We start from the raw sequence: 14,497 nt of genomic DNA, 5'->3' as shown, positions 1-14,497 counted from the left end.
AGTTCTTATGGCTGGACTCTAAGAATAGGACTAATTAAGCTAAAACACGGCAGCGACAACATTTCAATGGAGGAAATGCTCCTGTATAACAACGGTGATATCGATAATTATAAAAAGAGTGTTTTTGTCGGTATGTAGGCTAATTGAGAGGGACAGAGCAAGATGTTTGAAAGGATTTTTACTGAGCAGACGATATCCGGAGGACAACTCTGCGTATATCGAATGAAGAAAGGTAAACATGCTTTGCAACTTGTCCTTGAACGTTTAACGTTACATAGTCATAGATAAATACAATTTCTTAGCACACACAAAAAATGTGGGAAGCACAGTATTAGTGGCGAACATAAAACTGGAATGAGATGGGCACATCTTCTCTCTAATATATATTTAACAGCATTATCTTAATAACAAATTATTTTCCCTTAGCAAAACAGTTGTAAGCCCTCTGGCACAGTTATACCATTTATGGCAGGTACAATAATGAAGTTTAGAGTGTTTTGCCTATTCATACATGGCAGTTATAATACCCTTTGCTTGAGAAACAGTAGGCTGTGGCCTACATCTGATTCTTTTCAACACAACATTTACATATAGTCCAGACAAGATAGGTGATGCTTTTTTGCCAACGTTAATATTTCAGTGCAGCAGCAAGTTTTTAATCACAGTATCATTCTGTCAAGAAGAGAAAATCATGACAAACATTCATTTCAATTGTATACGGTTGAGGTGATTCTCTTGAAATTAGTGTATTGTAGTAAAGGAAAGACTGTCATACTTTAGATTTGTGTCCAATTCTTACTATTAACTATATTAACTACGACTTAATAAACTCCTAATTATTGCTTATTAATAGTTAGTAAGGTAGTTTAGGTATTGGGTGATTAAGGGATGTAGAATATGATCATGCAGAATAAGGCATTAATATGTGCTTTATACGTACTAATAAACAGCCAGTATAGTAATATGCATGCTAATAAGCAACTAGTTAGTGAGAATTGGACCTTAAACTAAAGTGTTACCACTGTTTCTACTCCATTATTCAATGCAAGTGACAGTCCTGAGGGGCAAAAGTCATGCTAATCCTCTACGGAGGGCAACCGGCATTTTACTGCATAAATGCAATTACAAATAAATATATAAATTAATCTTATACAGTAGAACAAGATGCTTTAAAGTAATATTGAAAATATTTAGACTCAACCTTTGCAAGCCAATTTGCGTGTTAATTAGTACTCCAGCACAAGATCATCTGATTAACCTTTCTTTGAGCCAGCATCCAACTGGAAAAAAAACCTCATTCATTCTTTTGGAGGAAATTGTCATATCTTGTAACATACAGCATGGATGTCAATGACAACTGTCTTTTAATTAGCATTTTTATGGTGCTTTAACTTGAGTTAGAAGACACATTAGAGCAAATCCACCTCTGTCAAAGCCAATTACTGGAGAAGTCTTGCATGCAAGTGTGCAAAAGCGAGACTGACATGATGAAGAGAAGATGTGCAGTGTTTAGTGCTTTCTTACGTTCTATGCAAGCGAGGTATTTCCCTCATTTAACTCCTTTAGTAAAGAGGTTTGCTGGAGACTGTGCTTTCGCTAATCATAGCTTGCGCAAATGCAAATGCAATGAAGGTTACATGTAGTGTAATGATGGACCTTTTAAAGTTTAGGTTGCAGTCATCTGCAATCAAAGGGACATTTCATTCAAAAATGAAAATTCTGTCATAATATGCTCACACTCTTGTCATTCCTAATGTGTAACACAAAAGAAAATGCTTAAACATGTGTCCATGCTTTTTCTCTAAAAAATGAAAGTCAACGGGGTCCAGTGTTGTTTTGGACCCCATTGACTTTCATATGGACACTCAAAATGGTACTCAAATATGTTGCTAGCTTATGGAAGGGAGTACTTGAGGAAAAAGTATACAATTAATGTGGATTTTCCATGGATTTCTGCATACATTGGTCATTAAATGGGATCTAAATGGGACCTTCAAATAAGCAACAGCCAAGAAAGATAGTCTGCAAGTAAAACACAATGATATGTGAACAAATTTTGTAATGTTCTCAAGGGTGGAAAGGGTATGTAAAACCCTAGGCTAACGATGTCTTCAAAAGTTAATTGGCATTACGAGTCAAAGAACCTGGAGTCTAAAGAAAAGATTGAAGGTGTTTCTTGCCAAACAAGGGAAAAACAGTTATGAAATCCAAGGCTTTGTTGAGTTGAATATGTACTTTGTAGTAAGCTAGTTCAAATCTTAAAAGTATATTTAAAAAAAGAAAACTGACTGTTTCATAAGTACACCTTTAAAAAGTGAACTCTGTAATAATGTCAAAGTATATTTTGACTCGTTACACTGTAAAAAAGTAGGCTATATGATCAATAAGTTATGACATTGCTTTAACTTATCAAAAAAGTTCATCATTTTTTTTACTTTTTTTATGTTATACAAGAGTCAGAAAGTAGTCAGTTTGATGTAATTTAAGTTGAAATGACTTAAACATCCAAGTTGATTTTACTTAAAAATTTAAGGCAGCCACCTTTTTTTACAGTGTAAGTTTGATAATCTTTTGTCATGCTTTACTAGAGAAGTACACTTATCTTCATGTGTTGACAAACAGACTAAAGCACATACTTGATTATAAAACTTGATTTAAAAATGACTTGATTATGATTTAACTGTAGTGTGTTATTTGATATTGCATTTAAATTTAATATACTAAATTTCAACTTCATCAAATGTGTAGCTAAAATAAATGTAAATAATGTAGTAAATAAAATAACCATGACATACAATTTACAACAGAAATGGCATTTAAGTATATTTTAGTTTGCCATAAATGCTAAATTGCCATAAAAGTAAATATGTAATAACATATAAAGATCAAAAAAGCACTCTTAAGTTCAACTAATTGCATTTAATATGAATTTAAACTAAAACACATTTTCATTCAATTGTAAATAACATGCAATTAAGTGTCTGTAAAAATTACATTCAGTTCACACTTTTAAAGTGTATTATTCCATACTCTTTTTAAAAGTATGCTAAAGTGTAGGTAGGGAGGGAAGACCAGTTATGAAATCCAACTCAACCTTTTCATGCATGTGTGTGTGTGCTATTGTAATGTGCTTGTGTGTGTTTTGCGTCTGGCAGAATGAGCATGTTTGTGACCCTGGCGGAGGTGCTGGAGTCACGAGGAGCACCTCTGGAGGAGGACGAGGTCTGGGCTCTCCTCCTAGGGGCTGCAGAAGTCTTGATAGACATCTCCAGTAAAGGTAGAACGCTCTTTCAACTCTTTTTCATGCTCTTATCCATCATTGCCAACACAATCTGTCACCATTGTACCTCCTTCCCTTTATCTAGATCCTGGTAACATGTGCTGTGTCATCAGCCCCGGCTCCATGCTCCTTTCTGCAGTCGGCAGGATTGCCTTCAAGACCTGTGGCCGATCTGAGGCCGTGGGATCCTTCACTTCCCCAGAACTGTCACAGAGCAACACTTCCCCCAGGAGACAGGCCACGGAGAAGGTGAGTTGGCCTACTGACCTTCTTGCTGAATGTTAAAGGTTGTATCAGGGATTTTAGGCCCAAACATAAATGATCACATTCATCTAATCTTTCCTAACGATCCGCTAGCTGCCCGCCCCATAAGCAGGCCGTCAAAAAAACGCGTCTCTGCAGCCTAGGCTCTGAGATCTGCACACAAAAACAGTACGCTGATTTCACGCAGCCGCCATTTTGAAATCGAAAGCGAGGCTCCGGTGGGAAGAACCCTAGCCTGGGAAAACCCAGACAACTTCCGGCAAATGTAGATTTGCTCTGAAAGTTAGTCTGGCAAAGAGCTCATTCAAGCCCATTTCCAATCCGTCGAAATCGCGGCACCAATCAGAAGCGTTGGGGCGGGCTTTACACGATGACGACAGCGCTGGGATTTTGAAGCAGATTTTGTAGCCTACATTACAAAGATGGATGCCGCCGTCGAACATCACTCGTTCCAATCAGCTATCGCGTCTGTTTTAAGCCATTTGAACGTTTCCTTTTTGTTAAAAACCGAGCAAAGAACAACACTCGGAGATGTTTCTCCGCCGCTCTGCATACGTCATCTCCTTCATCGCTCTGATTGGGTTTAGGTCTATCCGCGACGTCCGTTGGTGACGCCTCTCTGGAAATGATTTGTCTATGACGCTTTTTGCCAGACCATAACTCAGTTACAACTGAGAATGGTCTGGTTTTAACCAGGCTGGAAGAACCCCGGAAGTACAGATAAACAACAATGTCTTGGACTACCAACCTGAAGCTGCTGCCGCGATTTACACTATTGGATGTTTATATCCAATATAGGATATGTATATAGTTTGTTCCTGCTTCTTTTTTTACGTTTTATGAATTATATATAGAAAATTAATTTTATTTATAAATGAATTTTAACTGTATATAGTCTAAAGTATGAAAGAAATGTATGTAAATTTTTAGAATAACTAATTTCTACATTAAACACAACAATACGCCATCGCATTCGCGACTCTCCTATGATTAAAAGCGACACTTCCGGTTTTCTTGCCACCGGAGCAATTTCAAAATGGCGGCTGCGTGAAATCAGCGTATTGGGTTCACCACTCAAAACCAAAATAAATAGTTCCAACCAATCACTGACATGGGTTCGTTGATAGACGCTGGCTTCTTCTTCAGCTGTGCACGAGCGCAACACACACCCCCTGTCGGTGATTGGTTGGAACGCTATTTATTTTGGTTTTGAGTGGTTGGTGAACCCAATTGTTTTGTGTGCAGATCTCATAGCCTATAGGCTGCCTACAGAGACGTGTTTTTTTGATGGCCTGCTTATGGAGCGGGCAGCTAGCGGATCGTTAGGAAAGATTAGATTAATGTGATCGTTTATGTTTGGGCCTTTTTTGGGCCTGAAATCGCTGATACAACCTTTAAGAGAAGGAGTGGTCAGTGTCTTAAAGGCTCAGTTCACCCGAAAATCCTCTCATTAATTACTCACGCTCATGTCTTTCCAAACCCGTAAGACTTTCTTTCATCTTCAGAACACAAATGAAGATCTTTATGTTGAAATCTGAGAGCTTTCTGTCCCTCCATTGACAGCTACTCAACTACCACATTCACGCCCCAGAAAGCCTGTAAAGACACATTTTAGAGTAATCCATGTGACTCCAGGTGCTCTCGTGAATGCGCGTTGGAGATTGATATTTGGGGGGGGGGGGGGGGGGTTGCGCACTCGAAACCCAAAGTTTTTGGGTGAACTAACCCTTCAAAGGATTAGTTCACTTCAGAAATAAAATTTCCTGATAATTTACTCACCCCCACATCATCTGTTTATATCTTTCTTTCTTCAGTCGAAAATAAATTAAGGTTTTTTGAGGAAAACATTCCAGGATTTTTCTTTATATAGTGACTTCAATGGGGACTAGGGGTGTAAGTAACGATATTTGAACCGAACCGAAAAACCGCGATACAACACCACCCACGATACGTATCGCGATACTCTCATGGCGAACCGAACACGCCCCGCCCCCTGCTGCCCCGCCCAGCCCCGGCTCATTGCACCTCATGTGTTATGTGTACACAACGAATACAGGGCTGTTGCCTAACCACCATTAACCACAAATAATCGCAATAAGCTCAGTGTTTTGTTACTTTTGATAATAAGCAAGGTGTAATCTTTCAAATTATGTCCATTTGATCACGAAATGCAAACAATAAATGCCGTTTTGGCGCTCTTAGATGTGGCGTGACAGATGTCACTGAATGCATGCGGCAGCGCGGACGGAGCGCGATCATCTCTTCCTCAGTTACAGAATAAACATGAATGGACACCCGAAGGTATGTTGAAAGATACAGTATACTTACTGAAAGGCACCATAACTCGTGTAAACACTCAATCAGTGTTTCAACAGCGGAAATACGTCATAAAACGCTTAGTTTTTCACATAGCTTTATATTTACCTCAGGCAAGTCATTCAGGGTCCACAGCTTGCTGGTTTGCTAACTCTTTCACTAAATAAATGCTATATATTAGCCTATATATTATATTTTACTTAACCTGTTTATGATATCTTGATTATTTAATGTATGTTTAAAATAGTTGTCATGAAAATAACAGCAACTGTAAATTATTATATAACAATAACAAATTAGAGTAAAAACATGTTAATGCAAAAATTGCCTTATGTGCAGTTTACATGTTTTCATACAATTTGTTATTTGAGTGTTGATTATTATTATATCATTTAGGCAAAAAATCTAGGCTCTGTTGTTAAGCTTTAATGTTATAGTAATGTGCAAGTAAGGGCTGTAGTTTACAGCATTAGCAGATAATTTTGTTATCCTTGAGAAACGTTTCCTTGTAATTGAATTAATTTAAAGACAAGGACACAATTTGTTAATTAAAGCACTGTTTAATAAAAAATAAAAGCAATTTTAGCTTTTTTAAAGCTGCAGTCCGTAGCTTTTCCTCTTTGTCGCCATCTCTCTGTTCGAAATCTGTAACTGCAGTGATTCGCGGAATTATCATCTTTACGTGGGTTGTAAATCGGCATGAAACAGCGCGAATGAACACAGTGCTTTGAGGCGAGTGGTGCTGTCAGTCACCGCGCTGTGTGGATACTGTCATACAGAATCACAGATTCACTTTTTGAAAGTTTGACCAACATAAGAATTTTCATAAGAAAATGTCTTCTGAACAAGTAAGTAACATCCATTTTTGTTCTGACCAACTAAGGGGGGAAAAGCATTCGACATGATAAGCTTCGTTAGATTTAATCAACGCGATTTACAGCAACCGTGCAAATTATAGCCTACTTTGTTCTCAAATTGTTCATGTTAACAACATCACATCAGCATTGCGTGACTAATGCAACATGACATCATGACTTTGCGTAAACATACACGCCACTTTCAAGTCAAGTGGCGTGTTATCTATACGCATTTTTAGCTATCCGCGTGTATGTCTACGCCATTAAATGTCCGACTGATTCCGCGTGTATGTGTACGCCGTTAAATGTCCGAGCAAAACGAAGCAAAATCTATATCTACATCTGTGGAGCGATATTTCTTTTCCTAGGATGGTAGGAGAAGACTCATAAATGGTATTAACCCCAGTGACGGGTAGGTTTAGGGACGGGGTTGGGGTAGGTCATATATTTATATATACATAATACAGTAATATAACGTTAAGTCAAAGGCGTTGATAAACACGCTGAAAAGCGATTATGCGTGTTGATAGCACGCCAAAAATGGAAATACGAATTAGCGTGTCATACATACGCCATTTCATGAGATCAGTCTGACTAATGTTAAATTTAATGTGTTTTATGGTTACCTGTGTAGTTCAGAATTCATATTCTCCATAATAGCAAAACGAGAAAGGCACAACAAAGGAAACTCCATAACTGTGTGAATTAAGAAAACGTACTGTTACACGATTGAACTATTGAAATGTCTTACTCGTTCAGCAGAAAAAAGCCGTCTCTTCTTCCGTTTTGAACCCCTTCAAAACACGGAGTTCACGCACTTTTCAAAAGCCCCGCCGATGTTTAAATCCTTGTGTTCGCATGAGACGGTTTCTTTCTCTTTCTCTAGCCACCTCAAATCCGAAGTACGAAGTCTTTTGGGTTTTATAACTGCTGAATCTCCAGTTGACACTGATGATTGTTGTCTGGATCTTTCTGGATGCCATAAGTTTAATTATGTAAAGTGCTGCGAGAAAAGCCTATACATCTAAACATCTCGTCACGCGCAGTATAGCCGGCTAGCCGAAACTCCTTCTTTATGTGTACGGGTATGACGTAATGACGCAAAGACATGCTCGAATTTCCTGCGGAAACCCACCAGTACCACTGGAATAAAAACATTATTACAAGCTAACCGTTTTGAATCTAGCTATGGCAAGCAGATAGTTTTGACCACTGGCAGAATAAGTTTTTTTTAATATAATTATTTTGGATTATTTTTTACTTAAAAAAGTTATGGACTGCAGCTTTAACCCCCCCACCCCACCGAAATGAACCGAACCGAACCGAGACCTCAAAACCGTGGGACGAACCGAACCGTCAGGTTTGTGTATCGTTACACCCCTAATTTGGGGACTGACAGGTTGAAGGGCCAATTGTGACCTTTCAACGTGATTACAGCTAGTGCAAGACGAGCATTTGTGGTCAAAAAGTATATAAATGTTTTGTTTTTTAAGAAAATGACAAATGGTTTGGCTAGATAAGACTCTTATTCCTCGGCTGGGATCGTGTAGAGCTCATTGAAGCCGCACTGAAACTGCAATAGGACCTTCAAACTGTTGGACCCCATTGAAGTCCATTGTATGGAGAAAAATCCTGATGTTTTCCTCAAAAACCTTAATTTCTTTTGACTGAAGAAAGAAAGACATGAATATCTTGGATGACATGGGGGTGAGTAAATTATCAGGAAATTTTCATTCTGAAGTGAAGTAGAAGATGCACTTTTTTTGAAGCATGTTTTATGGCAAAGAATTTAGCATTTGTTTGCTCTGATTATAGATGGTGGTTTACTCACTAGGCATGACTCTCTACTGGGCAGTAGATTATCAACTTCCACAAAATCAGGTGGGTTCCTCTTCTTCACAATTATCTGGTGGTCTTTGGTCATTTTAGATTTAAATTTAATTTTAAATTAAATTTTTGGAATGGATCTGGACATTAATAGAAATAGAAATGGACTATAAAAATCGTCACACTTGGGATCTTCACAGTCAAAAATGACTACCAAAAATTAAATAAATTGGGAAATACAAAAAGGTATGAAAATAAAGTGCAATTTATTAGGTACAATCAGCCACGATGAAGTACTCTTTGATAATGTCTAAATATATATCCAAATGTGAACCTATTAATTATGTCTGAAATACTCATATAGGCATCTTGGGAATACACAGCCCTATTACGTATGGTTTCCTTATTTCTCCCACCAGATGACACCAATCTGCTTGAAATCCCATCAAAATACAAAATATTAAAGAATAAATATTATTAAAACAAACATTAGTACATTATTTTTCTTTCCTTTTTTTTTTAATTCAGCTTATTATGTTCAGTCTGTTTTGTTCGCCGATGATCACAAGTGTGACCTTGAGGAATACCAGAGGGTAACGTCAACATCAAATCAAATTTAACTCTTTTTGATGTAAGGAATCCCTCTTAAAATTAGCATTTATATGTATCAATGATCAAAACTAGCTAACGTTAAGAGTTTATTAGTTTTCTACTTCTTCGAACACTTGTAAAACTCCTTGAACACTTATTGCACCCCGTCTCCCGTTAGCCTGTCCAGCTCAGCGACGACCTGAACAGCCTTTTATTGAGCATGTGCGAGGACGTGGCTCACAAACGGGTGAACCTCCTGACGTTGCTGGAGACGTGTGAACATCACCATAAGACTGCTGTCCTGCCCCGGCCAGAGAGAGCCATCAGACAGATGGCCGAGGATGTGCTGCAGGTAACGCCGATCTACAGTGATTTAAACATTTAAAGTTTTAGTTCACCCAAAAATGAAAATTATGTCATTAATGACTCACCCTCATGTCGTCCCAAGCCCGTAAGACCTCCGTTCATCTTCGGAACACAGTTTAAGATATTTTAGATTTAGTCCGAGAGCTTTCTGTCCCTCCTTTGGAAATGTATGTACGGTATACAGTCCTTGTCCAGAAAGGAAATAAAGACATCATCAAAGTAGTCCATGTGACATCAGTGGGTTAGTTAGAATGTGTTGAAGCATCAAAAATACATTTTGGTCCAAAAATAACAAAAACTACGACTTTATTCAGCATTTTTTTGCCCAGGCATATTTATTTGAACCCGAATACACGGACGCACCAGACACACGTCAGCAGCGTCTTACGTCAGCAGCGGCACTGAACGCGGATCCACAACAGAACCAGAATACACACACACACACACACACCAGACACACATCAGCAGCGTCTTACGTCAGCAGCGGCACTGAACGCGGATCCACAACAGAACCAGAATACACACACACACACACACCAGACACACCAGACACACGTCAGCAGCGTCTTACGTCAGCGGCGGCACTGAACGCGGATCCACAACAGAACCAGAATACACACACACACACACACACACACACCAGACACACGTCAGCAGCGTCTTACGTCAGCAGCGGCACTGAACGCGGATCCACAACAGAACCAGAATACACACACACACACACACACCAGACACACATCAGCAGCGTCTTACGTCAGCAGTGGCACTGAACGCGGATCCACAACAGAACCGGAAGACAATACAATGCTGAATAAAGTCCTAGTTTTTGTTATTTTTGGACCAAAATGTATTTTCGATGCTTCAACACATTCTAACTAACCCACTGATGTCACATGGACTACTTTGATGATGTCTTTATTTCCTTTCTGGACAAGGACAGTATACCGGACATACATTTCCAAAGGAGGGACAGAAAGCTCTCGGACTAAATCTAAAATATCTTAAACTGTGTCCTGAAGATGAACGGAGGTCTGACGGGCTTGGGACGACATGAGGGAGAGTCATTAATGACATCACTTTCATTTTTGGGTGAACTAACCCTTTAATACAGCATGAAAACATTAGATTACCAGCTAGCACTGAAACAATGTTTTCAGACACTTAATTGCAAATTATTTACAATTAAATGGAAATGTATTATAGTTTAAAATGTATATTAAATGCAATGAGTTGAAAATGACCCACTTAAGTAGCCTACATCTGTATATGTAATTTCATAATTAATTCTCTTGTCTTTGAAATATGGTTACTATAGTGTACTGCTGAATGCTGACATTTATGGTCAACTAAAATATACTTTAATGTTAGGCTATTTCTAGTGAAACTTGTATGTCGTGTATTTAAATGTATTGTAATCTCACTTTTGTAATGATAAAGTTGCATTTTAGTACATTTAAAATATATTAACTGTGTAAGTGTAATATCAAATAACACAATAGAGTTAAAATTATAATCAAATACTTTACACGTGCTTTAGTATGTTAGTCAACACATCAAAATGGATGTACTTCTTTAAAGCACAACAAAAGATTATTAAAACATAATAATTCAAAATGCACTTTTAAAAAAAAAATTATTTGACATTATTACAAAGTTCACATTTTAAAAGTCCTTTTGGTTCATCAATATATTAAATTATATACTATAAGTAATATTATATACTTTTAAGATTTGAAGTACACTACAAGTGTGTGATGATTCCAACCTGTGTTCCCGTCTTCTGTGTTCCTGGACTTTTATGTTATTTTCTGTCTTGCTCCATGTTTTGTAGTCCTTTGTAGTTTTTTTAGTTGATTAGTTCCTGATTGTTCCCAGGTGTGTCTTGTTTGCCAATCTCCCTTTGAGTGTATATATACCCAATTGTTTCAGTCTTGGTTTGTCGGTTGTTCACTTTGTACGTTGTGTGAAGCTGTTCCTGTTCTTCTATTATACTTCCTGTTCCTCTTCCTGTTCATCTTCCTCTTCTTCTTCCTGTTCCTGTTCCTCCTCCTGTTCCTGTTCCTCCTCCTGTTCCTCTTCCTGTTCATCTTCCTGTTCCTGTTCCTGTTCTTGTTCTTGTTCCTCTTCCTGTTCCTCTTCCTGTTCATCTTCCTGTTCCTCTTCCTGTTCATCTTCCTGTTCCTGTTCTTGTTCCTGTTCTTGTTCTTGTTCCTCTTCCTGTTCCTCTTCTTCTTCCTCCTCCTGTTCATCTTCCTGTTCATCTTCCTGTTCCTGTTCTTGTTCCTGTTCTTGTTCCTGTTATTGTTCCTGTTATTGTTCCTCTTCCTGTTCCTCTTCCTGTTCCTCCTCCTGTTCATCTTCCTGTTCCTCTTCCTCTTCCTGTTCCTCTTCCTGTTCATCTCCCTGTTCTTGTTCTTGTTCCTCTTCCTGTTCTTGTTCCTGTTCCTGTTCCTCTTCCTGTTCCTCTTCCTGTTCTTGTTCCTCTTCCTGTTCCTCTTTCTGTTCATCTGCCTGTTCCTGTTCTTGTTCCTGTTCCTCTTCCTGTTCATCTTCCTGTTCTTGCTCCTGTTCTTGTTCCTCCTCCTGTTCCTCTTCCTGTTCTTGTTCCTGTTCCTCTTCCTGTTCCTCTTCCTGTTCTTGTTCCTCTTCCTGTTCCTCTTTCTGTTCTTGTTCCTGTTCCTCTTCCTGTTCCTCTTCCTGTTCTTGTTCCTCCTCCTGTTCCTCTTCCTGTTCTTGTTCCTGTTCCTCTTCCTGTTCCTCTTCCTGTTCTTGTTCCTCTTCCTGTTCCTCTTTCTGTTCATCTGCCTGTTCCTCTTCCTGTTCCTGTTCCTCTTCCTGTTCCTCTTCCTGTTCATCTGCCTGTTCCTCTTCCTGTTCCTGTTCCTCTTCCTGTTCCTCTTCCTGTTCCTCTTCCTGTTCATCTTCCTGTTCCTCTTCCTGTTCATCTTCATCTTCCTGTTCTTGTTCCTCTTCCTGTTCCTCTTCCTGTTCCTGTTCCTGTTCTTGTTCCTCTTCCTGTTCCTCTTCCTGTTCCTGTTCTTGTTCCTCTTCCTGTTCCTCTTTCTGTTCATCTTCCTGTTCCTGTTCTTGTTCCTGTTCCTCTTCCTGTTCATGTTCCTGTTCCTGTTCCTCTTCCTGTTCATCTTCCTGTTTCTTTTCCTGTTCCTCTTCCTGTTCCTGTTCTTGTTCCTCTTCCTGTTCTTGTTCCTGTTCCTGTTCTTGTTCCTCTTCCTGTTCTTGTTCCATTATCTTTGTTTTCATTTTCAATAAATACTTCTGCAACTACATTCACACCTCTCTTTGTCCCTGCTTACACGTTACACCACGTTACACCATATGCACCACGTTGGGTGCATATTCAGTGCATTTAAGAATTTAAAATAAAGATTAAAACATTTTGTATAAATTTTAATGGAAGAAGGGAATGGACCATTTCCGTTTATGTGATTCGCTTCATAAATTTTAATTTTTTTTAATTTATGAATACGAACAATTTAATTTTACTCATTTAAAATTCTTAATCGATAATATGAATAATATGTAAGGATTATTCAATTGAATTTGATGGAATTTTACTATACAATTGCAAATCTTAAAAACCAGCTGGAATATTTTTTTGAGTGTAGGTTCTCTAAAAGTTCTGTTTATCTTACATATTTTAGTGTTTGTAATGGAAATATTTTAAAACAATCTATGAATACTTCTCCTTTTGAATACGGATCTGCCATTACTTAACAATAATAGTTGCTGAGCACTGTTTTTTGTTTTTGTTTTCTAGGCTGAAAAAAGCCCAAATGATTCTGCTCATCTCATAGACCGAAGCCAGATGGTTAGAGAAAGACTTCGGGGTATGTTTCTCAAAAGTCATTATTTGATCAACTGAAGTTTTTTAAATAACCTCACCAAGTGGCGTTACTCTTAAAAGAGGGCAAACACTGTCGTATAACCGCCTTTATGTCCATTAGGTGCTTCCTGTCAGAACTCAGTTTGGCCTCTGAAAGGGAACAGCACACCATCGCCAGCAGACTTCAGCAAGTGAGTAGCACTCAACTCATCCATTTCACATCATGTAAAACAAAAGTAAGGCAGGAATTTTATCCATTGGGAATAGGCTTTATGCACAGCTGCACTACTTCCTGAATTTCAGCCAGCTCCTTTGTTTCCTGTCTGCCATTATTGGACAAACTGATTAATCCAGGTGTATCTGATTATTGTTACTGAGGCCAGGCACACCTGGATTAGTCAGTTTGTCCAATAATGGCAGACAGGAAACAAAGGAGCTGGCTGAAATTCAGGAAGTAGTGCAGCTGTGCATAAAGCCTATTGACTGGATCATGGAAAGTGGGAGATCAGAATGATTGTTGGATGGGAGGAGTTTCGTGACATAATTCAAGGAAAGTTGCCATTTCCAGAACCATTTTGATAAAAGATAATGAAGACCAAGTTTATTTAATTTTAAGTGATTTGCACTGATGAATTACACAGTTAGACCAAGAATGTGTATCAATTTTCATTTTATGTTGACGTTTAAGATTTAATTGAGCTTATGTGCATTTATTTATTCCTGTCTCTAATTTAAATAAGATGAGGAAATAATTTGTTACACCATAAAAAAAATAAGCATTGGTTAATGCATTAATTATCATTAACTAAAAATACATTTGTTACAGTATTTATTAATCTTTGTTAATGTTAGTTAATAAAAATACAACTTTGTTTTAGTTCATGTGAGCTCAGGTCCATTAAATAACATTTATTGCTAGTGTTTTTTACTAATGTATTACTAAATGTTGAAATGAACATTAAATTGATGCTTTTAGAAGTGTTTTTCATCATTAACTAATGTAATTAAGTAATGTTAAAGGGATTGTTCGCCCAAAAATGAAAATTTTGTCATTATTTACACACCCTCAAGTTGTTTTGACTAAAGGACTTTAACCTGTATGAGTTTCTTTCTTCTACTGAACACAAAAGAAGATATTTTAAGGGATGTTGG

General features: G+C 38.0%; 1 protein-coding gene across 1 annotated transcript in view; it reads left to right on the top strand.

The window, feature by feature from the left end:
- Positions 1-39: 39 nt before the first annotated feature.
- Positions 40-14,497, top strand: part of LOC130071368 (FERM and PDZ domain-containing protein 2-like) — a 33,465-nt gene continuing 19,007 nt past the window's right edge. The window contains exons 1-7 of the mRNA XM_056236115.1: positions 40-232; positions 3,156-3,277; positions 3,366-3,529; positions 8,533-8,598; positions 9,314-9,487; positions 13,280-13,349; positions 13,467-13,536. Of these exons, the coding sequence (XP_056092090.1) occupies positions 3,157-3,277; positions 3,366-3,529; positions 8,533-8,598; positions 9,314-9,487; positions 13,280-13,349; positions 13,467-13,536 (665 nt within the window). The 5' untranslated portion in view covers positions 40-232; position 3,156. The remainder of the gene's footprint in view (positions 233-3,155; positions 3,278-3,365; positions 3,530-8,532; positions 8,599-9,313; positions 9,488-13,279; positions 13,350-13,466; positions 13,537-14,497) is intronic.

The sequence above is a fragment of the Rhinichthys klamathensis genome, unplaced genomic scaffold (genome assembly GCF_029890125.1).
Source record: "Rhinichthys klamathensis goyatoka isolate OS25496 unplaced genomic scaffold, OSU_Roscu_1.1 h1tg000438l_1, whole genome shotgun sequence".
NCBI lineage: Eukaryota > Metazoa > Chordata > Actinopteri > Cypriniformes > Leuciscidae > Rhinichthys > Rhinichthys klamathensis.
The sequence above is the reverse complement of the archived record's forward strand: the minus strand, read 5'-3'. Positions and strand labels throughout refer to the sequence as shown.